We start from the raw sequence: 27,885 nt of genomic DNA, 5'->3' as shown, positions 1-27,885 counted from the left end.
ACAATCTAATTTGTTATCCCGAGAATTAGAATAAACACGATCATTACAAGCAACGTCAATCATACTGAGGACGACAACTGTCAGTACATAATGAACAAACTGGCGATTCGACATTTCCAATTTTAAATAAATAAACTTACTTTAGGATGGTTGGACGTTTCCTGGCTTCGCCGCGTTACTGTGAGCGAGAATGAGATGACAAGATTAGTCATATGAGTGTGTCACTCACCAGTATTGTCATGTCGCTCCCGACCTCGCTATCAGTTACCCAGTACTTAATTAGTGAATAAGTTATAAATAGAAAACAAATAACAAACTATTTAATCTTAAGTGCAAAGGGAAACTAGGTCTATGGACAGTGTTCGCCTGGACAACCTTTCATTATTAAGAAACTCTATACCCGCTTATTGATTGGTAGATCGCGTGAACAGGTGCATCCCTCAGTCATTTCAGAATCTGATCATCACAGGGTCACATCCCTCCAGGGAAGTTCTCCAGTGCCTAACGGTACTCATGGAATCCACTAAAATGCTGAACGTCTACGACCTTCATTACTTCAGGCATTTCTCCCACATTACGCAGACCTTTCCGTGACAAAAATGAAATGCTGTTCAAAGTGGCGTGAATGAAAGTGACAAACATGTCAACACTAAAACGTTTTGAAAGCTTTACTGAGGCCTTACTGTAATCTTGATTAAACAACGTCTCAGGCTCTTTGGAATCTTGGTACAAGGAGCATGCTCGATTGTACCTCGGAAATTGTGAAAGAGCTGAAGCTGCCGTTTTTGACATTCTACCAGGGATTAATCGTACAGTTGATCATGAAGTCATCTCAAATAAGTGACTTGGATCATTGACAGGAAAATAAGAACACATTTAACCCGCTTGACAATTAAAGTGTTTTATCCAAACTACTATATATTACTAATTAACGTATGTATCTGGACATTGGTTAATTTCCCTCAATACTTTCAATCTTGGAACATAATTCAAAATTATGAACCAACGCAGTATTTTATTTAAGTTTAATGAAATTTTCCTGTTTCTTGAATAATGTCGAGTGCCGCGTTCAGAAACAGAGTAAAAGAATTATGTTTCACGTTCTTAACAGTTAGCTGTTATGTATTCATCTCAGTATCAGCGTGTTCATCTGCATCTATACAATTATGTAGAAACATTTAAGTAAACTAAGCGGCAAAAGAAAGTATAGGTTGGCAATTTGTAATTTTCCAAAAAAACAGCGATAACTGGTGGAAAGTGGGTATTGGGAATATGACTGCCTAGGAACGGGTACCAAAAAACATCTCACCCGTGCGCGTCACTTTTGACGGCGCTCGTGCGTTGACAATAAAGTGGTGAAACAGGTTTCCCGCCTATGGCATAAACTGCACGTGCATGTTAGCTATATAAATGCGTTCGTCTGCAGGGTAAAACCACACTTGACGAAAGCACACAAAATAAATACCACGACTGTCACAGGAGCAGAGAGAGAGAGAGAGAGAGAGAGAGAGAGAGAGAGAGAGAGAGAGAGAGAGAGAGAGAGAGAGAGAGAGAGAGAGCCATCGGTATGGCCGAAATTGGGGCAACACAGGTCCAAATTGCAAGGTTTGGTTGTAAACCACTGACAGTAGCCAGGCTGATTCAACGGTACAGGCAGACAGGGAGGACAGGCCTAGAACCGGACGACCCCGAGTGACAACACCACCGGAAGACGGTCAGATACGTCTCATTCACCTGCGAAACCGATTCGTAACGGCGACGGCGACGGCAGCAACAGCGTTTGGAAATCCCATAAGCCAACGTACAGTACTACGACGACTTCTTTCCGAGGAATGGTACTGACTGCTAAACATCGGCGCCTGAGACTACGATGGGCGAGGCAGGTTCGACGCTGGCAAGTGAGAAATTGGCGTCGGGTGCTGTTTACTGATGAAAGTCGGTTTAACTTGTTTCGAAATGACGGCAGTGAACGAGTTTATCGACGCAGAAGGGAACGTTTGGCTCCGGCGTGTATTCTAGAGGTCCATCCATTCGGCAGGGGAGGTGTCATGGTGTGGGGCGGTATTTGTGGAGATCAGAAGACTGAGTTGGTGATTATACAGGGAAACCTGAACGCTGTGCAGTACAGAGACCAAGTGTTGCAGCCAGTTGTGCTTCCGTTCTTACAAAACCAACAGCAGGGGACATTGTTTCAACACGACAATGCCGTGGGACTATCTGAAAGACAGATTAGAGCACGCCATCCGTCTCCCGTCAACAGACAAGAATTGCAGCAGGTCCTTAGAGACGAGTGGCAACGGATTACAGTCCACGTCATCGATGAGGCGGCGTATCACAGCATTCATTGAGGCAGCTGGAGGTCATACACGCTATTAAAGGCAACTGTGTTGGCAATGAACTTGTAGTGTGTCTGACAATTGTTTGGTGACATTTCAGACAACTTTTGAAAATGAATTTTCTTACCCCACCATTGTTTTGCTCGAGCTTACATTACCTGTGATTGCACAATTTCATTCAAACTCTGGTTGATCATGGAACTCGACCTATACCTATACTTTCTTTTGCTGCCCAGATTATCTTATGTCCTCTTTTTGCTACGTTGAAGTTGGTTCAAATACGCATCATTTGTTAGAATGAGTTACATATTGGAAATATTAATTTGAACTGTAACTCAAATGAAATTCAGCTAATTTGAAATGAATGTAGAGTATGGCAGGTGTCACGTGACACTATGTGGATAAAATGAACCGCCAGCTCGACGAAGTCAATACTAAACCCCAAAATGTGGTTTTAGCGTTTGAGCTGACATTGTGGAAGGGTTTGGACTGATTGTCCTTTTTATTACACATGGAGGGACGTATCTCGTTTTGAGAACTATGAACTAGTGTCAAACATTGAGGTTACCATCAAGAGCAAATGCTGACGATTAACTCATCTTCAATCGGTTGTCAAAAGACAATCCTCTCATATTAACTTAATTTCCTGTATTTTTAATAAGTTGCATGAATTAATCGCATAGGCATCTATTACTGGGTGCTTGCCATTGAGAAGGTTACCTCTGTAACCGAATATTCTAATTCTCTGATATTAAAGACATGTGAGATACATTCAATAACAGATTAGAGACTATCACTTGTATCGGTGTCAGCAATAAGACAAATGTGTTTCAGGACACGTCTATAAAAGAGAATGTCGACAGGAGAATATCACTACTTGTTCTTTGGATCCAAGATGGCGTCCTTCGTGCTTGTTCTCCTGCTGTTCGCGTGCTCAGTCCAACTATCGTACTCGCATGGACGTCCGACATACGTCGACAAATACGATATTAACTTCATGTGTACACTGGCTAAAAAGTACTATTCTGACTACTGTCAAGTCAACCAAGCGTCAGGACCCGCACCAGTCCGAAACCCCGGGAAGCAGACACGAGGACCAAGGAAACCATGGTCAAGGAATCCAAAATCAAGGAAACCCAAATCAAGGAAACCCAAATCAAAGGAACCAGAGCCGACCACAGCACCACCGACTCCACCACCGACCACAGCACCACCGACCCCACCACCGACCACAGCACCACCGACCCCACCACCGACAACAGCACCACCGACCCCACCACCGACCACAGCACCACCGACTCCACCACCGACAACAGCACCACCGACCCCACCACCGACCACAGCACCACCGACTCCACCACCGACCACAGCACCACCGACCCCACCACCGACCACAGCACCACCGACCCCACCACCAGCAGAATCAACAATGCCGACAGTCGCGGATAAAACCTTCTGTATGAACCTTTCCTTTCCCTTGATATCAATGCTGTACATGTAGACATTATGTCAGATGGTTTGAGTCCTTAGAAACGTGGAGACGTTTGTGTTGGGTCGGTCTTCGATACACTAGTATTTGTTCCACGTGTAATGATATTAAGAGCCTTGGTGTGGTGCAATAAGACAGGTCATAATCTCAAATATAATCTTATAAATGGTTTTGGTTTCATGACACTTATTTAGAACTGTAGGCCTGTAGGTATTTCACAATAGAGAAGTGTTCCTTTGAGAGGTAGAAGTCTTACAGTGAGAATGTTGAATGCATACTGGTGTTTATTGAATTGTTTTTTATCTTGATTTCAGTAACTGGGTGCACGCAACGATGTGTCCGCAGCGACCTAGTGGCTTCACTGTGTAGTACTGGGACGCTGGCGGCGAAATGTGACAATCTTCTTGTTGCAGACTATGTGGGCTCGTATACCTGCTGTTCAGGTTAATACAGGTAAGCCTCAGACCTTATTGCAAATGTTTACATAATTGTGATGCCGGCAAACACATTCCTTTCGTAAATTGGATAGAACTGTTTCTGTTTCAACACATTATCTAAACAATACTTGCATCAGTGTATCAGTTCAAACAATTCAGACAGCTGAAATAGCGCCATGTTAAACAACGACTTATAGAGTATTTATGGCTTTGCCAGTAAATTTAACACCAATATGTTGATGCCCATATAGAGTAATTCAATTAGTTCACAAATATAAATTGTCAATGCAAGAGAATAACCGGATTATCCAACGAAACAGATTCCATTTGAAAATTATATGAATGAACAATTGAAAATTAGGGATGACCACTGGTGCTACCGAAAAGGGTAAGCATCCGCCATTCAAACAATTTGCATAGAAATGTAAGTATTTATTGCCTGACGCCACGACATGGGCCCTTTGTGCCCAATCAAGTAGGTATACAACAATCCATGACTTACCACCAGCGTAATTTCAGACACAGTTTTGTTTTTATATTTTAGCGGACGTCGCAACATCTCCACTGCATACGGAACTCGGTGAAATAGTGTCTTGGTATGGAGGGGAATCCAAGTTCAACCCCTGTGTGTGGTAGATCGATTATAATGGTTAACAGGGCATCAGTTGCCCTTGGTAACAGTTTAGTTAAGATTCTCTGCGAAGGTACTGTCAATATTAATAGTATGCACAATTATCAATTATCACGGTTGTACACAAAATGTTACATATCAGTTGGATATAGATTCTTCTCCTTCCTATACCTAAATGTAAATAAACTGATGTTCCAGCAATTTGTGTTTTGTCTTCACTTCGTGATTGGCGGTAGGGTAGCCTGAAGGTTAAAGCGTTCGCGGGCCGGGTTCTATTCCCCACATGGGTACAATATGTGCAATCTCATGTTGGATTATGTCCAGCTAAACAAGCAGTAATCCAAGATACCCTCACGCTTCTGGAATCCACACATCACTGAGCACATTTAGCTGTGGAAGTGAAGCCGTGTTTGATTGATCAGCAGTTATGTTGATGAAGCAATGTCATCATGACGTTCCTAACTCTGTTGATAGGAACCTCACATCAAACCGTTTAGTAACTTCCTGTCACATGATGGTCACGTGGTGACGGTGTTGATAGCGAGGCGTCCACGCAGGCAAGAGATGGTGATTTGCGTGCAAATGTCTAGCACCCGACTGACTGCACAGGTGTGCATACTCCCCAGGGAGTTGAGAACGATAACTGGATGTGAGGTGTAACGTCGCGTCCAAGATTATTGCACTTATATACAAATGCCGATTTTATACAGCTAGCACCCTGATATACCATGTCGCAGTTTAACATGAATACCCCACTCAGACACAGTATACTGACTTCGAACAGACCAGTCCTTGTTTTTGCCCCTTAATGCCGAGCCCCAGACAGGGTAACAACAAGTACCATCTTTGAACGTATATTCGATATGACAAGGCCGGGGATCGATCCCCGGACCTTGCTCTCTCCGGGTGATCGCTCTACCACTAGACCACGGAGGCGGTAATACAAACGGATTCACTGGTCGGGGAACTAAAAGCGCCTGTGAACAGGTACTCAGAAACTTCAGCGCTATATAAATTGATAAAATTAGATTACTGCACTGAACGTCACTCATTTCGTTTCGTTGTCTACATTGTGTTTCGTGTTTATGATTAAATAAACAGCCTGTGAACTAATCATTGGTGCCTGATATTTTTCCGTGATCAATTGATTTGCCACTGTTTGTGTTTGTGACCGGTGCCCGCTCACTTTTTCACGAACACTTGGTATCCTCACAATTTGATTATGCTTCATAAACACATGCTCAAGGCACAGTCGGAACCAAACAATGGACTCATATTTGGAAAGTGTTTGTCACTTTCAGATAAGTAAAGGGGTTGTGTCAGTGAGTAACAAAAACAATGTGTGTTATATAACACAAAGTTTGTTTACTTATTTACTTAATATATTATAATGGTTATAATTGTTTGTCGCCATATAAAAAAAAAGCAGCAACAAAACCATTTCCATATTCATAAAAATAAAGCGACAAAACCCTTTCCATAATCAATGGAAAACACTGCATTAAGCAGAGTCGATTGTAAAATTCCGACTATATCATGAGCATGTGTTTATTAATCACTATCAAAGAGTAATGATACCAGGTGTTCGCGAAAAGGTATGCGTATCCTGCCCCACCGGTGGCACCCGTCACAAACACATGCAAAGGCAAGTCAATTGTTCACCCGAGTATCTTGATGTGCAGTTTGGGGCAATGGCGACGACATGCTAACGTGGTATGATTTCAACACCTATTTCAATTAATAGAAATAAGGTAAATTCTGATGTTTTTGGTATGTAATATGTATACTTTCCTGTTAACTACTGTCTGCCAATCACGGACATGAATGTCTGCCAAATACCGAGATTCTCGACCTGAGTAAAATACAGTTCTGTTCTGAATGTTTCTTGTGAACAAAGAAAACTGTAACAAATGTTATATTGGGATAACACTTCCTTAGTAAAGTACACACTCTAATACTTTTGAGGATTGTACTTTACTAAGGAAGTGTTATCCCAATGTAACATCAGTTACATCTGACCACTTTCTAAACGGCATCGTGTATTCATAGAAAACTGGAAAAAAACGTTGTTCCCGAGCAAGGATACTCTGTGTTGTTGAGTCACTCAACGTTTGTGAGAGATGACATCGAGCTATGGAAGTGATCAACATCACCACAAACATACACACCTTGTGATGTTTAATGTCAATCAATGACACGTTCATAAATGTGCTTAGGATTTAAACGTGTTTAGGCTCAACGTATTCACAATCGTAATATACTCTGTACATGTACATGCTTGATAATGGTGTTAGAACCTACTCAAAAACCTCGCTCCTAATTGTAATAAATAAGCTGTTCATCTATATATTTTATCCTTACAATCGTAAGGTCTGTGAAGCAACAAGTCAGGTCAAACTCGTCTATGGGCAGCAGCACAGTGACACGGTAACCGCAGCAATACTTTATCTTGACAAAGGTGCAGAGCGAGATCAAAGGGCGATGCAAGGCCGAGCCCTATTGTTGTCACAGTTGTTCCATTTGATGACGTACTGTCACGAGTCCTCTCTCTGTCTCAAATCACAGCCGAATGTTGGAGTTCCGTGGATATTATATCAGTGTATATTGTGAACAACTCGAACAAACGGCACTTTTCAGTATCCACTCAAGGCCAACGAACCAACGGCCTTGGGCCCGTTTCACGAAGCAATCGTAAAGTTACGGCTGCCGTTACTCCCATAGCTCAACACAGGCTTACATAGACTAACTTACCCCTGCGATCGCGTCGTCAAACGGGGTCCCGGCGCCTGTGTTGTTCTCCAGGTATATATAACACTGACGTGATAAGTGTAAAGTTTGTTAACACTACCAGGATATAATGGCACTTGACGTCACCGACACGTATATTTTCTCTGCTAGGTTGTGTAAGACAATAAGAGTTTCACCATGTACCACTTCAGTGAACCATGACACGTGCGTGCATCTGTAGTTAACAAAGCGAAATAAAAACCAAACACATTCAGTGTCTTAAGTTTTAATGCATAAACGTATTTCGACTGGAAGATGTGATTAACATATGGTTATCCGATTAATCACTGAAAATGCTATCACACAAAGACGTGAGGTGGTATGGAGTGTAACGTCGCATTCCTGATTTCTGACTTTAGCCACTTACATGACGTATGTGTGGCTGCTTGTACTAGTCCGGTTTTATAGTGCTAGACCACTGAGATACCATGCCGCAGTGTAACATAATATCCCACTCAGACACAGTATACTGACTCCAAGCAGCCAGTCCTTGTTTTAGTCCCTTAATGACGAGCGCCAGACAGGGTAACAACAAGTACCATCTCTTAACATCTTTTGGAATGAGGCGTCCGGGTTTCGGATCCCCGACCTTCCGCTCTCCCGACAAACGCTCTACCACCGAGCTACGGAGTCCTATTTAAGTTTTAAACACATTTAGATTTGATAATGTGTTTAGATTGTAGATAGAATGCTAAACATATACTCCTACAAAATGTAGGGGATGTTCAGATATAAATTTTATGATCAGTCATCAGAAGGAAGATCGGCTTTGAAAAACGACTACCAGAGGACGGTTTCGGAACCAAATCTTAACATTACACATGGACCATGCACTTCCTCCGTGCACCCTGTTAGGCGGTCATTCTTAATTTTGACACTTAAGAGAAAATCGTCCAATTGCTCTGAGCAATTGGTATTGTAAACTTTTATTATACACAGCAACACATTAGTTCTATCCTTGGAATTTGGAACAGGTTTCTGCAGTTACAATATGTTAACAATCGGCTCCGCACAAGGCGCAAATAACTGAGTACCTCCAGCAGCGAAACATTACTAGGATGCAATGGCCAGCCAGAGTCCTCACCTTTCCCAAACAGAGTATGCCTGGGACATGATCCGGAGACGTGCGCGGTGATGTCAAAGGCCATCCGCTACGTTAGCAGAACTTGGCCAGGCGCTGCAAGAGGAGTTGACAGGACTCTCTCAATTTGTCATTGGAAGATTGATTTGGACCATGCCATTCCGTATGAACAAATGTTTGACCAATCGTGGCGGTATGTAGTGTTTCAGCATAAGTAATTTTTATTCGGTTTCTGCTGGCTAAGAAAGGCTATGTTGTATTCTCCTTAGTTTTCCTGTAGGACAAGATGGTGAGTGAGCTGGGTTTAACGCCGCTTTTAACAGTATTCCAGTTATATCACAGCGTGTCAGCTTTATGTGGGAGGAAAGCCCGAAGTGATGCATGTCTCAAAAGTTTAAATCTCGCACAAGGATGTATCCTTCTCGAGGACATATTTCTCGGATGGGAATACCGGGTCAGTCTTGTACCTCAGTAATATGAGCGCGATCTTAATTGCTACAATTCCCAATGTGATCCCGAGAATTAGAATAAACATGATAGTGTTTACCTTTGTAATACCGAAATTGTTGTCGGTGATGGCACTGTATATAATTATTCTTGTGATATCTGACCCAAAGGTATAACGGGTGTACAGCTCATTACAAGCAACGTCAATCATACTGAGGACGACAACTGTCAGTATCATAATACTAAATGCAATTGTCGAGGCGGTGCTAGGACCAAGAGGTGAAACGGACCTGAAAGCAATAACTTTACTCAACGAGTTAACTGCATGACTAAGACTCCATGTAAACATCGCAGACACTCCATTGCTTACAAACAATCGGAACAGGACATCATCATATCGCCTGCCTTGTTTCGCCAGATCAAACCTGGATCTGTAGAGTTGCAGGTGGGCCCTTCCAATGCAAATAGCAAAACAAACAGTGGACCCCAAAATAACAATAAAGGCCAACTCTAAAGCTTCTCTATCCAGGAGGAAGAGCCAGCTGATGTAGAGGAGAAGCCCCAGTATGTAGACTAGGAGGAAAAGAGTGGAGAAGAGGTAAGGGTGGTCGATGTGTGAACCGTTAGGACCCTTCCTGCAGTGGAGGGTTAGAGAATAGAGGATCCACAAAGCTTGCCAGGCAAAGACAGCGATGAAGATGTACGCTGACCACGTTCCCTGTGTCAACTCAGTCCGGAACATTTCAGGTTGGAAGGGCGCCAGGAATAAGCCTATAACCGAGAAAGGTTGTCAACAGTCTTATATTAAACATAATTTATTGTTCATAAAGACAAGGGGATTGGGCACAAGTACACCAAGTATTGCCGCTTTCTCCCTGACAGTGTGATATTGTGGAAGATAGTATTTTCTGGATTTATTGATTAGTTGTTTCACTTCAGTATGTTGTAAATACTGCTATTATGTATATTTCAGATAATGCAAAAACTTATTTATTGCATTTATTTCAGATTTATGAAGCAATCATCTTCACTGATGAACCTACACCAACTGTATTTCTCATTCAGGCTGCGTAAATGTTCGAGTGGTTGTTACCTAAGCATCATTAGTGAAGTCTTTTCTTAAGCTCTGCTCGTGGTAATCTTGAAGTTTGGTGGAGTAGATTCACTGTACCTCCCACTCACACCACACGCTCATCTTGGAAGAGGGGGGCACTGGTGGCCCAGTTGTCTAAGGCGCCGCGATTCGCTGTGCAGAGTTGCGTCCCTTGGGCACGCCAGAAACCTATGATTGTGGGTTCAAATCCCGGTTCGCCCAGATTATGTTTCTAGGTTTGTCAGCACCATACCCGTGCCCGTGGGTTTCACCGAAGTGGTAAACGTCTGAGACCTGCATCACTTCGGGCTTTCCTCCCAAATTAAGCTGACACGCCGTGATATAACTGGAATACAGTTAAAAGCGGCGTTCAATCCAACTCACGCACTCTTGGAAGAGACAAGATCAGTATTTTTAAGTTATTATTGTGTTGTATTTATGCAGTATGATATATAAATCACAGTAGGTAATTAATAAATGACTGTATATATTTCATTTCATATTATGTGTATCTGTGTTTTGTCCGAGTTGTGATTGGAACAGTTTGTGTATTCAGTAACTATTATGCAAACTACAGACAAAGACTAAGGGAAAAATTATTTGAATGTGACTTTCGTTAAGGGGTACATTTACAATATAAAAACGTGGCATTGCAACTGAACTCATCATCCAATAACAATGAAATTACACATCATGCATGAACAGCACGCGTACGTGATGCCCTAGCACACAGACGGCAAAGTTTGCACACCTATAAGGGAACTCACAACTATGCAATTGTTTTTTTGTTTATTGTTTGTTTGTTGTTTAACGCCGCACTCAGCAATATTCCAGCTCTATGACGGCGGTTTGTAAATAATCGAGTCTGGACAAGACAATCCATTAACTGACATCATGAGCATCGATACTCGCAATTGGGATACGATGACATGCATCAACCAAGTCACCGATCCTATCCACCCGATCCCGTTAGTCTCCTCTGACGACAAGCATAGTCGCCTTTTACGGCAAGCATGGGTTACTGAAGACCTATTCTGACCCGGATCTTCATGTGTTAAATGTTCACACCGAATACTCTGACATAACGTAAAGAAAAGTTCAGTGAGTGATCATGTCTGATTTTTAACCTGAGGTCTGTTACAGCTATGTTACAGGTTATTTTCACTTTGTTTATTCATTCCAGCAATATGTTACATTTACAGAACAAGCATGGCATGTGATACTGTACATTGTAGACATCATCTTATACGATCTAGTGCAATAGATGTTAAATTATAGCATGATAGAATGTTGTTTTATACTAGATATATACTCAGGCATTATAATCTGTTCATCAGTGCTTGCCACCTATTGTTGAAATTGGGAATGCTATTATTATCCATTGCTATGTATTTCTCAACCCTGAATATGTCCTTCAGGATGTTTGTAAATGGTCCAAGACATACACGGGAGCACGTTTAGTATTCTATATTTCCTAAGTACTAAGAATAAACTGTTTAGAGACAGTGTCGAATACCTTTTCGAAATCAATAAGTAGTAATAACATTATTTTTCTTGTTCAAAAATCGAATCATAAAAAAGTCGCGTATTTTCACTAATAGTTGTCCTAGGAATAAAACCAGTTTGATTTTCATGAACAAGAATATCAGAAGTAACTTTTAGCCTGTTTGTAATGCAAGTATTGATTACTTTATATAAAGAATTCAAAAGAGTTATTTTTCATGTAATATACTGCTTTGGCAATTACTTTCAAATCTAAGTCCTTTTCAAGACTGTTTACCGTTTCTAAGGTATATAACAGCGTTAGGGAAAATGAAGGTTTGTTGTTAGTAATACTGCCTTTGCTAGATACAAGCAGGATTCTGAATAATTCTGCAATCATATCTGTAAACTGGTCATGTGGAACTGGAAGTGTTGTGCTGTGGCTACTGTTGTTACCTGGTACACCTTGCTGAAACGCTGCACCGAACACCGCTGCAGAGATGAAGACCACGACAACGATGGCGTGGAGAGCCGATCTGGTGGCGTGATCATCCTTCATTGTGTGGCCAGACCTTGGGGAGTAAACGTGAGTGAGTGAGTTTGATTTTACGCCGCTTTTAGCAATATTCCAGCAATATCACGGTGGGGGACACCAGAAATGGGCTTCATACATTGTACCCATATCGGGAATCGAACCCGGGTTTTCGGCGTGACGAGCGAACGCTTTAACCACTAGGCTACCCGACCGCCCCGGGGAGTAAACGATGAGTTGCAGGTAACCCTGGTGGTTACACATTACCTAGGTCAGCTATGACGACTTACTTCCCTTGCCAGAGAGGGGCGTTGCAATCGTCTAGTAGCAAAACATCAAGTTGAGGATTTGCTGGAGTGATCATCACTAATTTCTATAAGTTGATTTGAACATTTGGGTTGAGGACAATATACGGAGCATTGTACAACATAATTGATATATCAAGACTCGATTTTTAAACATGATGTTTACAATCTGATTTGCTAATTATTCGAGTTCCAGGCTGATTTTCTGTTCAATACAACTCACCCTGAAAGAGGGGGCGCCACCTAGCGAATGTCGGGTTCAGACGTGCAACACATGAGCTCCGTTGAAACTGGTAAAATACAAAGTTTAAATCGCAAGTTTCAACATATATCTTCTAACCCTTACCATACTTCAAGCCAGTAAACAGGATGGGATGTGATAATGAACTTTATAGATCCAGAATCTGCTGTTTCCAGTCAACCTTGTTCAAGCACGTGCTGCACGTTCCGGCAGGCTCGGGGACCGAGCTACGAGGTGTGTTCGTCTTTTCGTTGCTTTTCATTCTGATAAGCAGCGATGTCGAGAAATACCCAGGACCTCCTAAAAGACAAGTGACTCTTGGTGACGAGTTGAGTCCTAACGAATTTTTGAAAGAAATACGTGAAATGAGATGTGAAATGAATGAGAATTTCAGTATGCTGTCTACGAGAATAGGGAAAATGGAACGTGAATTATCTTCACTAGCAGACGACAGTGAACAGATACAGAACTGACAGAAAGGATTGATTTTCTCGAAGCAAGCAGTCGGAGGAACAACCTGCTGTTTTTCAATGTAAGTGAGACTTCTGAAGAAAAGCCGTCGGATATTGAAAATAAGATTACTAACATCATTGAAAGGACGATGAAAATAGACGAGGACGCCGGGATTGAGTGTGAAGAGACTACCGAGTAAATCACTAGGGGCAAGACCCATTCTTGTGAAGTTCAAAGACTTTAAGTCGAAGTCTACAGTGCTGAAATCAACAGGAAAAACTTAAGGGAACTAAGATTGGGGTTGCAGATGATTTCACGAAGAAAGTGAGAGAATCTAGCGCCAAATTGAAAGACTTCAAGGATGAAGCTCGTGAAAATGGTTTCTCTGTGTTGAGGTCTGATAGTCTGATTATTGACAACAAAATGTAAACATGGGACGATGAATCCAACACAACTAAGCTCGTAAAAACATTCTCAAAAACACGTAAAGCTAAAGAATAAAGGTGTGTCCAAGGTCCTAACAACGTAAATATTATCCCTTTCGTCAAATGTATGTCATGGAACATTGAAGGTTTGAGTAAGCATTTACAGAAATCCGACTTTATTAATTTTATCAACAAATATGATCTAATTTCATTTGTGGAAACATGATGTGATAATGACTGTGTGGACATTCAGGATTATACAGGATTTAGTTCAATACGTGCTAAAACACACGGTGCTATTAGAAACTGGTGGAATCCAAGTTTACATAAAGAAATCTATTGTAAACTTTTGTAATCTCCTTAAAGGTGACTCTTGTAATATAATTTGGTTAGAAATTGACATTCCAGATCATAGAAATGTTTACCATGCAACTGTTTACTATTCACCCGAAGGATCGAGTTAGCATGCAGACGAATCGTTTGTTTGAAATACTAATAGCTGACGTTGCCAAGTTTAAAACGGCATATCAGGATTGTGACATCATTCTTCAGGGCAATTTAAATGCGCGGACAGGTGATGGCTCCTTTTGTGACTACATTGTTGATGACGATACCACATATTTGCCAGTTGATGAAGATGTGGGATGTATTGAGGATATCAAACTTCCACGAGTTTCTCAAGACAAGAGCATCAATAAGCGTGGACGTTTCCTAATTGATATGTGTAAACTAACAGGTCTAAGATTATGCAACGGCAGACTGGGTAAAGATAAAAATATCGGTCTTTTCACATGTTTTGTAAATGATGGCAATAGTGTTGTGGACTACGTTTTGTGCCTTGAAAACACCTTTAACTTCATCACTAATTTTGAAGTACTTTACAGTCGAGTTGAAAGTTCGCACATGCCATTGACCTACTCTTTGGAGTTGACACGGGGTCACGATGACATTCCGCTGGCAGAAATACCACTTCAACCTAGATACGTTACCGTCAAAACTGGGATTGTTTACCAGAAAACCTTGTAAGTACTTTCAATTCATGTATATCCAATGATGACAATCAAAATGCCTTTTCAACATTTCAAAATTTGATTGAATGTTGTGCAGACTTTTGTAAAAAAAACACCAAGATAAATTCGAAAACGCATAAGGATGGGGCATAACTGGTTTGATCAAGAATGTTGGGACGCACGTGCAACCGCTCGCCGTCTTCTCCGTGCATATCATGATTCTAGCAGTGACAACAACCGACAACGGTATATTGACTCGTGGAAGTCGTACAGAAGCCTATGCAAACAGAAATCGACATCTGTGTTTCAGTGTTATATCACAGACATTAACAATGCTTTATCAACGCATAATAGTAGACAGTTCTGGTCTTTTTGTTAAAAAAAGGTAATTTAAAAGTAATTCAAGTTCACCGGATTCTTGGTTATTGGATTTCAATCATCTGTTCCAAGGCACTAATTTTGCTGAATGTGAGAAACAGTTTTATACAGATGTTCAACATTTTGTAGAATCTATTAGTGAAGAGTTGAATAACTCTTCTGTAGATGACAGTGGGTTAGATAGTTGAATAACTTTAGATGAAATATTTAAAGCTGTAAATGATATGCCAAATAGAAAGCCCCAGGGTTTAGTGGTGTACCCATTGAATATTTTAAATATGCCCCTCCCATGTGTTTTGAAATGCTGTTATCCTTGTTTAATAAAATCTTATTGACAGGTACTTATCCAGAGGAGTAGACTTTAGGTGTCATTCTTCCTTTGCATAAAAAGGGTAATGTAAATGACCCTAGTAATTACAGATCTTTTACTCTTTTAGAAATATCTGGTAAAATCTTTGGTAAAATTATATGTACTAGGCTCACCAATTGGGCAACTGATGGAAATGTTATTATCCCTGAACAAGCAGGTTTCAGAAAGGGGTTTCAAACTGTGGATAATATATTTCTACTTCAAACTATTATTGATAAATATCTAAGATTACATAAAGGTAGACTATACTGTGCCTTTATTGATTTAAAAGCAGCCTTTGACTCTGTGTCACATAGTGCTCTGATGTACAAACTTTGGACTGGTAATATTAAAGGTTCTGTTTTAGATTACTTAGAAATATGTATGAAAATGTGAAAACATGCGTATCTCTGAATTCTGGATTTACTAAATTCTTTGACTGTATTAGTGTATTAGTATAGGTACAGTTATTTATGCTGCTTTTTGCAGATGACATTGTAGTAATAGATAGTTCAGTTGTTGGTCTTCAAAGGAGATTAAATAAACTTTCCCAATATTGTGATAAATGGCAGCTGCAAATAAATAATGTCAAGAGCAAGGTAATTGTCTTTCGCAAAGACGGTCCATTAAAGACATATGCATTTCTTTCTCTAAATACATGTCCGTTTGAAATTGTTTCAGTGTATAAATATTTAGGTGACTATCTTTCAAGCTCTGGTTCATGGTTTAATACACAGAAAACTCTCCAGGCCAATAAAGTTTTTCAGTCACTAAAAACAAACATTATCGATTTTCAGAAGTTACTTTTACATGTTTTGACTCATGTATTTGATGTCAAGCTTCTACCAATCTTGTTGTATGGCAGTGAAGTCTGGGGGGTTCATCCTTCACCTGATATTAATACAGTCCATGACAATTTCTGTAAAGAGCTTTTACATTTAAGACGGAGTACACCTAATATTGTTGCAAGGGGGGAGATAGGTTGTTATTCACTAAAAGTAAACCAATATATGAAAATTATTATTGGACTAGATTGTTATTTCAAACTGATAATCCTATTTTTAAACATGTTTATGATTACAAAGTGTCCTTGGCGGATAAAGGTATTGAATGTTGGGCTTTTAATTTAAAAGAATTATTATCATCATATGGTTTTGGTTCTGTTTGGTGTAATCAAGATGTTCCAAATGTAAATATGTTTATTGTTTGTTTTAAGCAAAGATGTATAGATATAGATCAGCAAACTTGGTTAAGTAAAATAAAAACATTTTTCAAAGTTACAATGAATTCACAAATTGAACTATGCATTGTATTAGAAAGATATTTAACATCAATACCTGTTAGAGTATGTCAATTTGCTCTTAGTTCTTTCCGTTGTTCTAGCCATAACCTAATGCTGAAAGAAGGTAGAAAAATTGGTCTTTCTAGAGATGAACGCTTATGTCCATTTTGTCTAGTCCGTGTAATTGAAACTGAGTATCATTTCTGCATTGAATGTCAATTTTACTCAGATCTGAGAAATAGTCTTATACCAAAGAATTACCATTCAAAACCTTCATATGATAAATTCTGCCACGCTTATGTCTTGCCAAAATGAACATGTTATTAATAAATTAGCTAGATATATTTTTCTTGCTTTTAAGAAACGACAACAGTTTTTCAAATGTATGCAATAATTCAATTGTTTCACTATGTATATCACTTGTATTATCTGGCGCCTACTATCGTTGTAATCCACTGTATCCATATTGTATAATGGGCCAGTGGCCTCTTTTGCTGAAATAAACTCACTCACTCACTCACACTCACCCTGAAATTTCAAAATGAAATATACAGTATATACCGTTACACCGACTTCACAACCAGTGGACAGAGAGCAACATGTGGTGATTGCGTAGGTAGACTTACATTTCAACCACGTCACTTGCGTAAGGAGACTGTTTTCAGTACATTCATTGACATCTCCGGGACCACATTCTGGTGGGGACGCTCCTGAAATAGTTCTGCATGGACACGACAGGAGGTTTTGAAATGCGACGTACACGTGAACTGCACATTAAACACTCATTATCTGTATTGTTTACACGTATTCAACAGTGAACGTTTCTGTCATATATTGGTCAGTCGTATATTTATGGATGTAGTAGCTGGTCTTTTTGTACATACAGTGAAAGATAAAAACAAAAGAATACTTCACAAAAAAAGGCTTACAATATTTTCATGGGACAAAAGATCTTTCCTCATTTGCAAATTTAAATAAGAGAAACTTTACATATGCTTAATTAATGAACCAAATAATGTTTCATATTTATGCATGCTTGGAATGATGTGGAATGTTAACGCCTTGTTTTGAATGTATTAATATAATAAATCCTAAATAACCCTGACATTTATCCAGCTATGTGTATAGGCATAGGATATGGATGTGGTCATCCCGATGAAGATTGGCCTCAATGTAGAAAAACTGGTTACCCCATAGGCCACCGAATTCTAATTCACCAATAACTTTTTTTGAGTGATGGTACCCTCCATATATATGTTGTAAAGACAACATGCTATGATACGTTTTGAGAATGCATGATTTTGTGATATTTGAAGCAGATACATTTTTGGCAGCGTGCTACTGCAACAATATGAATCGAAACCGCATATTGCTCTCATGTGGCAGTGATTGATACAGTATTTGCTCACAAGCAAGTGTTCGATTGGATTAGAGTCATTAAATCCCAAACTTTCCAAAAAGAAGTAAATTATTAAATATTTCAATAACTTTAACTAATACCTATGAGATGTTGTACTGACCTATGTACCTATGAGGTGTTGCGCCTTCACAAAAGAGTGAGTGAGTGAGTTTGGTTTAACGCCGCTTTTAACAGTATTCCAGTTATATCGCGGCGTGTCAGCTTAATGTGGGAGGAAAGCCCGAAGTGATGCAGGTCTCAGACGTTTACCACTTCGGTGAAACCCACGAGCACGGGTATGGTTCTGACAAACCTAGAAACATAATCTGGGCGAACCGGGATTCGAACCCACAATCATAGGTTTCTGGGGTGCCCAAGGGACGCAACTCTGCACAGCGAATCGCGGCGCCTTAGACGACTGGGCCACCCGTGCCCCCTTCACAAAGAAGGAGTGGTTGTGCGTTGTGTTTAACGCTGCTTTAGACAATATTTGCGTGTCAGGTAAATGGGGAAGAGAAATGGCACATACCTTAGACGTGTTTAGTAGACGTTTCTTGGGCTAATGAAGAGAGTTTTGTCGCATGTATTGATGCTACGGCCAATGGAGAGTAGGAACTAGTCATTGCACCGACGTAACTCACTAGTTAAACGTACTTACTACCATCACAGGGCCGATATAATAATGTCAACGCGCATGTTGACGGGGAATTAGCTCTTGGGGGAATAAAGGACAAAATCGACATCACTGTCCCGGAACGCTTTATGCACAACATGTAAACAATAAACAACAATTGCACAATGAGCGGAATACCTGCTCTGACAACACCAACACATGGATGAGCGGACCTTCCAGCTTAGGTGTACAAGAGGTGAGCGGAGCTCCAGCTAACCTCAGGGCGTTTTCTACGAGCGGCACATCCTGCTCGAGGTCGTCCCTACACCAGCACTCGGAATACCAAGCCTGACTAACACCGTAGTAACTGTGTAATGGTAGCACATATATAGTACTGAACAATGGAAATACAATAACGTTGCTCTGGACATGGGACTTCCGGGGGCGACGTACCGACACAACTCAGGGGATGAACAATTAAGGCAATAAATGTCATACTATAAATAACAGTAATTAACGGGAAGTGATAAAGTAGCCCAGTTTGGCTCTCAGTCAATATACAATGAAATGTTGGTGAGGATTAACAACGGGTATTAGCGCCTAAAACGTAATGACAATTAAGTTATGGAGACATGGCTACAGGGTAATTTGCCTTTGGAGTCAAATGTACTTCAGACAATGGTAGTCGTAAATCAGTCGCTATGACAATACTGAGGCGGGGTCTAGTCAATAAGCAACACCAAATACTACTTTCCCTACATATTCACGTAGTTATGCATGGAAACGTATTAGTCTAAAAATACCATCTACGTAGATGAAGGTATTATCTACGTAGAGATTACAAAATGTAGACTGTTGCACAAGTACGGTTCCAAGGTACATTTGAGACCGATGAATTGCTTACTAACTCAAAATCTAATAATTGCAACAAAACCAAAATGTGCACAGCGACATGAATTGGACAGACCAACTCTGATGGTTTGTCTCATAATTTTGGACACCCGAAAATTTTTTTTATTGTCACTGCTGTACAGTGTGTGACACGAAAATAAATATTTTCTTCTTCTTCTTCTTCTGTATAATGACGGTCGCTAACCATATATGTGTATTTTTCGTGTTTTTGGCTTGATTTGGTGAAAACAAATGTTCAATTGTGAAAGCAAATCCTTTTCCCCTGAACGTTAAAAGACAGCTGACTTTGTTTTTGTCTGAAATATCAACGTTGGAGTCGTTTATATATTCGGAAATCCATATTATGGTTAATATTTATAATATAATATGGACAATGGTAAAATTCATTATCACAGTTTAAGTGCTATTCACAAATGTATGTAAATCTACTTCGTGATGAATGAAGCATGGCAATAAATGTATGCATCTGATTCTTCATTTGTTCTGTATTCTTTGACGAGAATGAGTTTCGATAATGATGATCACTCTCACAGATTTTTTGATAAGAGGATAGGACTTTAACTGGAGAATAGTTATGAAAAATATATATATAAGTATAGGCGGTCTGTGCACATGTGGTGAAACTGATACCTCATTGATTTGCTAATCGGGACTTGGAAATCATAGTCTGTCATTAAATTGATTTTAAAATATATGGTTTTGACTGTAGAACGTCCTGACATCATAATATTATGTTGTAAACAACTTATCTTATCTTATGTTAAGTAAAACAATCATTGATAACTTCCTGAATTCCAATTGTTCAATGAACAGAATTATTCACAGCTCTGGCGTGAGACAACAATAAATTAGATGTTACCAAAGATTGTCCATTTTATGATCTTAGGCACATGTCGGCGCAGTTACATGTGAGCCGTCTAGACAACTGTCTGTTTTGTAATTCAATGGCAGCTGCCATCCAGCCGAATACTTAATCTTGAGACCTATTAGTTGTCTCAGCACTACACAATCAGCAATCTAAAAAACAAAAAAAAATTCTCATCCTAACCGACTCCCTCGGTGGACTACAAGCCCTCAAAAATAAAAACACTAAAAACCACCCCAAACTAATAAATCAAATACTCAATAGCTCAAACAACTTAACTAGGGCAGGTAAACAAATAGAGTTCATTTGGACCCCCGCCCACGTAGGAATCTTTGGAAATGAAAAGGCATATAAAGCAGCAAAATTATCCCTTAAACTCCCAGAAATAAGCTTAAACTTACCCAGCTCAAAATCAGAAATCAAAAGTCTCACTAAACAAAAAAAACAAAAAATGGCAAAATATATACCAAAAATTAAACAGACAAATCAGGAAAGTACCAAAAAAACCTAAATAAACCAAAAATACTACACCCATCCAAAAAAATCGACAGAATAATTACTAAACTACAAACAGGCCACACCAAACTAAATAACCACCGTAAAATAGCTAATCTACACACAACAGGAAACTGCCCACATTGCAAACAACAAGAAACACCAGAACACGTACTCATTCACTGCACACACTACCAAACACACCGAACAACACTACAGACCACCCTAAATCTTAAAACCGGACTTACACTAGAATCAATCCCAAATCCACAAAATAAATTAGAAAAATTCAAAGCCTTAGGTTTATACCTAATTAAAACAGGACTAATTAGTCGCATTTAAACCTCAAATAAAATATTAAAACCAAAACTACCTTATCTAACAACCACCCGACACACTTAGCTCCCTTAGTTCGTCCCCCACCCATTCTTGGCATTCTTTCCAAATCTCAAAATTTCAAAATTACTATATAAGCAACCCCTAAAGCCCCCCCCTCCTGGGTTGCACAAACTCACTTTTCCCCTTTTTGGAAACACATTAAATGGCCTGGCCGGGCCCGTGTGCGACATACGCTTGCAGTCGGAAAGCGCACGTTAAATATCCAATTTAAGTAAGTAAGTAAGTGTCTTTTCGAGTCAAGTGCGGGTCTCTCTCTCACCTTAGGGAGAATGCGACTGTAAAAGCCCCTCGCTAGACAGACAAGTAGTGAATGTTTGAGATAAATTTATTATTTATTATATATAGTTTAACCTCAAAAATTAATTCATAGTCTTTTTATTGTTCAAATTACTGATAAAACATATTTTAACTTGTTCCTTCTAACCATATTTCCAAACAATTCCAAACCATTCGAAACCATTCCAAGTCATTCCAAACATTTCCTGTGTTGGAAATATGTTTGGAAATGTTGCCATTCCAATTTGGGATTTTCTGGAAAGATCGATCCTTCCAAGCTTTGGAAAGTTTGGAATGAGCGATCTTTCTAAAGCATTCCAACGTTCATTCCAAATTGGAATCCCCGGTGTTAATCTTCACCAACATTTCATTGTATTGTGACTGTCAGTCAGCCTGGACTACCATATCACTTCCCTTTAACTACTGCTTTTTATAGTATGACATTTATTGCCCTAATTGATCTTCCCCTAACTGTGTCGGTTAATCACGCCCATATGTCCAATGTCCAAAGCAACGTCGTTGTCTCTTTGTCTGTCCATTGTTGTTCATTATATATATTGTTGTTCTATATATGTGTTATTATTATATGGTGTTAGTCAAGCTTGGAATCCGGACATGGGTGTAAGGACGACCTCGATCAGGATGTGCCGCTCGTAGGAAACGTCCTGAGGTTGAGCTGGAGCTCCGCTCACCTCATGTATGCCTGAGCTGGAAGGTCCGCACATCGCCTTGTTTGTGTTGTCAGAGCAGGTATTCCGCTCAATGTACAATTGTTGTTTATTGTTCACATGTTGTGCAGTGATGTTGTGCAGTTGACAGTGATGTCGATTTTTTGCCTTTATTCCCCCGAGAGCTAATTCCCCGTCAACATGCGCGTTGACAGCTGTTTCAAACCAATCCACGTACCGCTGACGTTGCTAAGGTTACAGTATAGCTATGTGTGTGAGATGAATATCATGCTATGAACAAAATATGAGGCTGTGATGACCAGACACCACTGAAAATACATTTAAACAATCGATCATTCGACTTTGGGAACGTGCGTTAAGTGAGCTTCGATGAAATGGGGTTTAACGTCGCGTCCACTATTATTGCGCTTATATAGCGACGTGCATGCACGTGTGTTTGGCTGCTTGTACTAGTCCGGTGTAATGTCGATTTTATAGTGATAGCTCTTTGTGATACCATGCCGCAGTTTAACATGAATACCCCACACAGACACAGTATGACTGACACAGCGCCGACCAGTCCTTGTTTTAGCATCTTAATGCTAAATGACAGGGTAACAACAAGTACCATATTTTAACGTATTTTGGTATGACGCGGCCGGGGATCGAACTCCGGACTTTCCGCTCTCCGGGCGGACGCTCTACGACTAGACCACTGAAGCGGTCACGAATGTTAAGAATAACTCCTTTTACATATAAATGAATATATCTTAGATAAACCTTTTTATGTAGTTGATAAGGGCTCGTCCTTCTCTCTTGGCATCCGTTGATGATAGACATATGTTGTCTACGTGGTAGAACTATGAAGCAGGTTTTGGCAGTGTTATATAAACTGACGTCCAAAAGAAACTTTACCAGAGTTTGAAATCACTCTTGCTCAAAAACAACAAAACATACATGCATGAAGTAAAATGTATTGAGAAGATCAATATATCAACATAATCAACACTGAAAATGACATCATACCGCGGCCGAGAATGACGTCAGAGCTCCCAAAGTTGGGTGTGGTACAAAACTCGAGCTTTCAGAATCAGGGTCAATAGGCAGAGTACATAAACAATCGCTCACGTTCAATAACAAGTCATTAGTAGCGTGTGAAACCACCAAATGCCTCAAAACACTCAAAAACTCTTCGACGCACAGAAAAAGTCAGTCGTCTGATGAGGTCACGTGGGATTTGACGCCATTCTTCTTGGAGGGCCAAGATCAGTTCTTTCCGGTTGGCTGGAGAGTGTGGTCGTTGTCGAACACGACGATCCATCAAGTCCTAGAGGTGTTCTATGGGGGACATGTCGGGTGAGCGTGCAGGCCACGGCAGGACGTTGACGTTGTTGGCTGCGAGGAAGTTAGTGACAATTCTGGCTGTATGGGCTCTAGCGTTGTCATGCTGATAAATGACGCCACGTGGCTGCTGTTGGAGAAATGGTAGGACAACTGGACGAAGAATGTTATCCATGTACCGCTGAGCTGTCAAGTTTCCGTCAACGATGACCAGCGGTGTCCTCTCCTGCCCACAGATCCCTCCCCACACCATGACACTCCCTCCACCATATGGTACGACCTCCTGCACGCAACACGCCGCCGTTCGTTCAACCCTTCGGCGGTAAACACGTTGTCTTCCATCAGCCCTAAACATACAGAATCGACTTTCGTCAGTGAAGACAACCCACTGCCAGTCACGTCGTTGCCAACGTCGTACAGTCCGGGCCGATCTCAATCGCAGACGACGATGTTGCACTGTCAATAGCTGTCCTCTGTATGGTCTAAAAGCCCTGATTCCATGAGCCCGGAGTCTCCTGGCCACTGTCTGTCGACTAACCCTGTGACCTAAGGCATTTGTCGCCGATGACGTCACTGTCAGGAAGCGATTTCGGAGGTGCAAAGTACGCAAGTACCGGTCATCATGGGGCGTGGTCACCCTGGGTCTGCCTGTTCTTGGACTGTAAGCGGTCCGCCCTGTCTGTCTGTAACGTTGCATCAAGTTGGTAACGGCAACACGGGAGCAACCGAAGGTTCTTGCAATATGGGCGTGGGTGGCTCCCATCTGTACCATACCCAAGGCTCGTTCACGTTGTTCGAATGTGAGTCGTGTCATTTCTTTTGTGTGTTTTTTATCACTGTGGATGTCTGACTTGCCGTTGCAATCGTTTTATACCCTTACCCGTACGTGCATTTGCAGTTGTCCGTGGTGCACGTGTTTTTCACTTTTTCGCGTGTTATCTCGCAAACATGTAAGAGACGATTAACATTTTCAGCATACACTATTGTTGTATTTAGGTTATGTGTTTTAGATAGACTTCATCGAAAAAGATTTTATACTTTGTCTAAAATTTATATTTTCAGTTGGTAAAGTTTCCTTTGGGCGCCAGTTTACATTGTATTTAAAACTACAATCACTACACACCACAACCACCCCTACTTCCCAAACCCATGCATCACAAGCAACATATCCAAGCCCCGAACCAATAAAGGTCATCCCTCCCAGGCCCACTTCCTTCAACCCCTCCCCTGCCAACGACCCTGTACCCACACCACATCATCAGCTCAGTGCAGCTTTTCTTGCCAACGAAATACAAAAGCTTACAACTGCCCCATCAGCCACAACCACACCCATAACTCACAAACAACATAAACAATATCAGCGAGCTCACAGAGCTGCCATACTCTGTAAAAACCCACTGCACAAAACACCAAGCATAGCTAAAAAGCCCAGCGTCCACTTGCACAGAACAATCTTAGCGCTACAATTATTGTAAATTCTTAAGATCGCGATCTTAGGCTTCGGCTACAATCGCCATCCACTTGCACAAAGCGAATGTTGGTTAAGATCATTGTAAGCTACAATCGAAACTTGGTACGGACCCTAAATAGCTTAGATCGTTCACACAAATAATCTGCTTTACGTTCACACATTGCCTCTTTATTTTGTTAACTTTATGTGGTTAAAGCGTTCGCTCGTCACGCCGAAGACCCGGGTTCGATTCCCGATATGGGTACATTATGTGAAGCCCATTTCTGGTGTCTGGTGTGATATTGTTGGAATATTGCTAAAAGCGGCGTAAAATCTAACGCACTCACTCACACTAACTTTATGACTCGAATCGACACTTCAACAACACGAAGAATGCACCACAGATTTAACGTCATACATATAGTTAATATCGATAGTGAACCACATAACTATCGATTCGATAGCCAAAAGTACTATTCCGACCCTACCCGACCCAATGCTGAAAGAAGTGTGGAACAACATACCTTTTCGCTTGCAAGCGATTAGTAACGTCATTGACCTTTTGGATAACTCAAAGGCAGCTAATCGTAATATATACTCTAGGTGGTAGTGGTTTCCTTTTGTATAAGCCAGTAGCGTAGAATCTACCTTGCCCAGTGTATTAATGTTGTAGAATCCCCCTGTGTTTCTTTTTGTTTACATTCGTGTCAGTTATGTTGTCTTTAGTTTATCGACCGCCTCCGTGGTCTTGTGGTAGAGCGTCCGCCCGGAGAGCGGAAGGTCCGGGGTTCGATCCCGGGCCGCGTCATACAAAAAGACGTTAAAAAAATGTACTTGTTGTTACCCTGTCTGGCGCTCGGCATTAAGGGGCTAAAACAAGGACTGGTCGGCTCGGAGTCAGTATACTGTGTCTGAGTGGGGTATTCATGTTAAACTGCGGCATGGTATCTCAGTGAGCTAGCACTATAAATCGGCATCAGTCCGGACTAGTACAAGCAGCCACACACACACACACACACACACACATAACCCAATTTCACCTCACCTCACCTCACCTCTTTAGTTTATCATTAATTAAACTACAAATACAAGTTGAAGTGTAAAATCATACATGTTTAAGTCTAAAATCAAGTGGGACGGGGATGAGCGGTTTTAATATCTGAATTTAAGAGAGAAAAATTACAAGTATTCATTAAACAAGCAAATACACACGATGAGACATTTTAAATTTGCGTAAAATATCCCATAAATAGCAAACGTAAAATTCACACATTTTCAAAATAATTATGAATATAATGAATGTCCAGTGAACATAAAACAACTGCTTTCTCGAAGTATTATTTATTAGTCTTATTTCTCGTCTATCCCCCGTCTTTCTGTGTTTTGAAACGGTATTCATAACAATGTTTGTTACAGCAGCGAAACGAAAACATAAGGGTATATTTAGGATTTTACGAAAAGCTCTTCCAAATAGATGACGATCATACAATACGTGTTATTTTATTAGGTCATAATATTATTTTTTATTTTAATTTTCATAGTAATTATGTCACTAAATATAGAGCCAAATTTATGAATGTATTTATTCGTATTTCAACACTTTTAATAAAACATGAGTAGGTATTTCTCTAGTTGCAAAACCAAATAATTCCTGAATCATAACAAAAGAACCGTGGAGATCCGGGGTGGAATAGGTCTTCAGCAACCCATGCTTGCCGTGACAGGCGACTATGCTTGCCGTAAGAGGTGACTAACGGAATCGGGTGGTCAGGCTAGCTGACTTGATTGATGCATGTCATTGATCCCAATTTCGTGGATCGATGCTCATTATGTCAATCACTGGATTGTCTGTTCAATTATTTACAGACCGCCGTCATATAGCTGGAATATTGCTGAGTGCGGCGTTAAACAACAAACAAACAAAACATTTATGATTATTTTTTCAAGGTCCTCAATTGTATACATTTTATTTACCAATGAAGACTACAAATACTACTACAATTAAACATTTGTCAGTGTTCATCTTCAATGCCATGAATCTTAGAAAGCATGCACTTATTCAACGACTTGATGTTATTTATCAGTTACCATGGCTATTGTTGTATATTGTATAAATAAATGTACCTTCAACTACTTTGTGACCGTCTCCAAGGTCTAGTCCGCACAGATCGCCGGCCGCGTCATACCAAAAGACAGTAATTGTACTTGTTGTTGCCCTGCCTGGTGCTCGACATTGATGGGCTAAAACAATGGTCGGCTCGGAGTCAGTATTCTGTGTCTGAGTGGGGAATTCATGTTAAACAGCGGCATGGTATCTCAGTTGGCTTCATTATAAACATTCCGGACTAGCACAAGCAGCCACACACGCACGTGCATGCACGTCGCTACATAATTTGCCATTATCTTGGACGCGACGTTAAACCCCATTTCACCTCACCTAAACTACTTTGTATGCATGTAATATAGGCCTATGGCCTTCTCTGTATTTAGAAACAAGGATTGATTGATTGTAATAGAATTAATAAGTTGTCATCTATAAAGTTGTTCAAATTAGTCTGTTGCAATTTCCTTGATATTCGAGTTAGATGGGTTATTCTTCAGACATTGATGAATGACTGTCACGTTTGTATTTCAACACTGTCACTGATATATTCTATGTGTGATTGTTTTTATTGTGTTTCGTTTATGTATTCAGGGTGAACATGTGTA

General features: G+C 40.5%; 2 protein-coding genes across 3 annotated transcripts; one reads left to right on the top strand and one right to left on the bottom strand.

The window, feature by feature from the left end:
- Positions 1-3,214: 3,214 nt before the first annotated feature.
- LOC124126491 (vegetative cell wall protein gp1-like) lies at positions 3,215-5,094 on the top strand. The gene is made up of 3 exons (XM_048380557.1): positions 3,215-3,793; positions 4,140-4,278; positions 4,807-5,094. The coding sequence occupies exons 1-2, from the start codon at positions 3,232-3,234 to the stop codon at positions 4,271-4,273; spliced, it is 696 nt and encodes a 231-aa protein (XP_048236514.1). The 5' UTR covers positions 3,215-3,231; the 3' UTR covers positions 4,274-4,278; positions 4,807-5,094.
- Positions 5,095-7,898: 2,804 nt separating this feature from the next.
- Positions 7,899-17,472, bottom strand: LOC125371785. 2 transcript variants are annotated; one of them, XM_048380554.1, is made up of 4 exons: positions 17,385-17,472; positions 12,844-12,910; positions 12,240-12,355; positions 7,899-9,979 (listed from the first exon to the last, which is right to left on the bottom strand). In XM_048380554.1, the coding sequence occupies exons 3-4, from the start codon at positions 12,340-12,342 to the stop codon at positions 9,156-9,158; spliced, it is 927 nt and encodes a 308-aa protein (XP_048236511.1). In that variant the 5' UTR covers positions 12,343-12,355; positions 12,844-12,910; positions 17,385-17,472; the 3' UTR covers positions 7,899-9,155. The 2 variants fall into 2 exon arrangements, with proteins under 2 accessions (XP_048236511.1, XP_048236512.1); XM_048380555.1 differs by lacking the exon at positions 12,844-12,910 and adding an exon at positions 12,967-13,161 and having other exon boundaries at positions 17,385-17,463.
- Between the last annotated feature and the right edge of the window lie 10,413 nt (positions 17,473-27,885).

The sequence above is a fragment of the Haliotis rufescens genome, unplaced genomic scaffold, assembly GCF_023055435.1.
Source record: "Haliotis rufescens isolate VD_foot unplaced genomic scaffold, xgHalRufe1.0.p SCAF_31, whole genome shotgun sequence".
Lineage (NCBI taxonomy): Eukaryota > Metazoa > Mollusca > Gastropoda > Lepetellida > Haliotidae > Haliotis > Haliotis rufescens.
This window is presented reverse-complemented; position numbering and strand designations above follow the sequence as displayed.

Bases quoted from the DNA above. Each gene is read 5' to 3' on its own strand.
- LOC125371785 (XM_048380554.1), bottom strand. From the start codon at position 12,342: ATGAAGGATGATCACGCCACCAGATCGGCTCTCCACGCCATCGTTGTC. The intron at 9,980-12,239 runs GTAACAACAGTA...TCTCGGTTATAG, and splicing joins GTTTCAGCAAGGTGTACCAG to GCTTATTCCTGGCGCCCTTC.
- LOC124126491 (XM_048380557.1), top strand. From the start codon at position 3,232: ATGGCGTCCTTCGTGCTTGTTCTCCTGCTGTTCGCGTGCTCAGTCCAA. The intron at 3,794-4,139 runs GTATGAACCTTT...TCTTGATTTCAG, and splicing joins AGTCGCGGATAAAACCTTCT to TAACTGGGTGCACGCAACGA.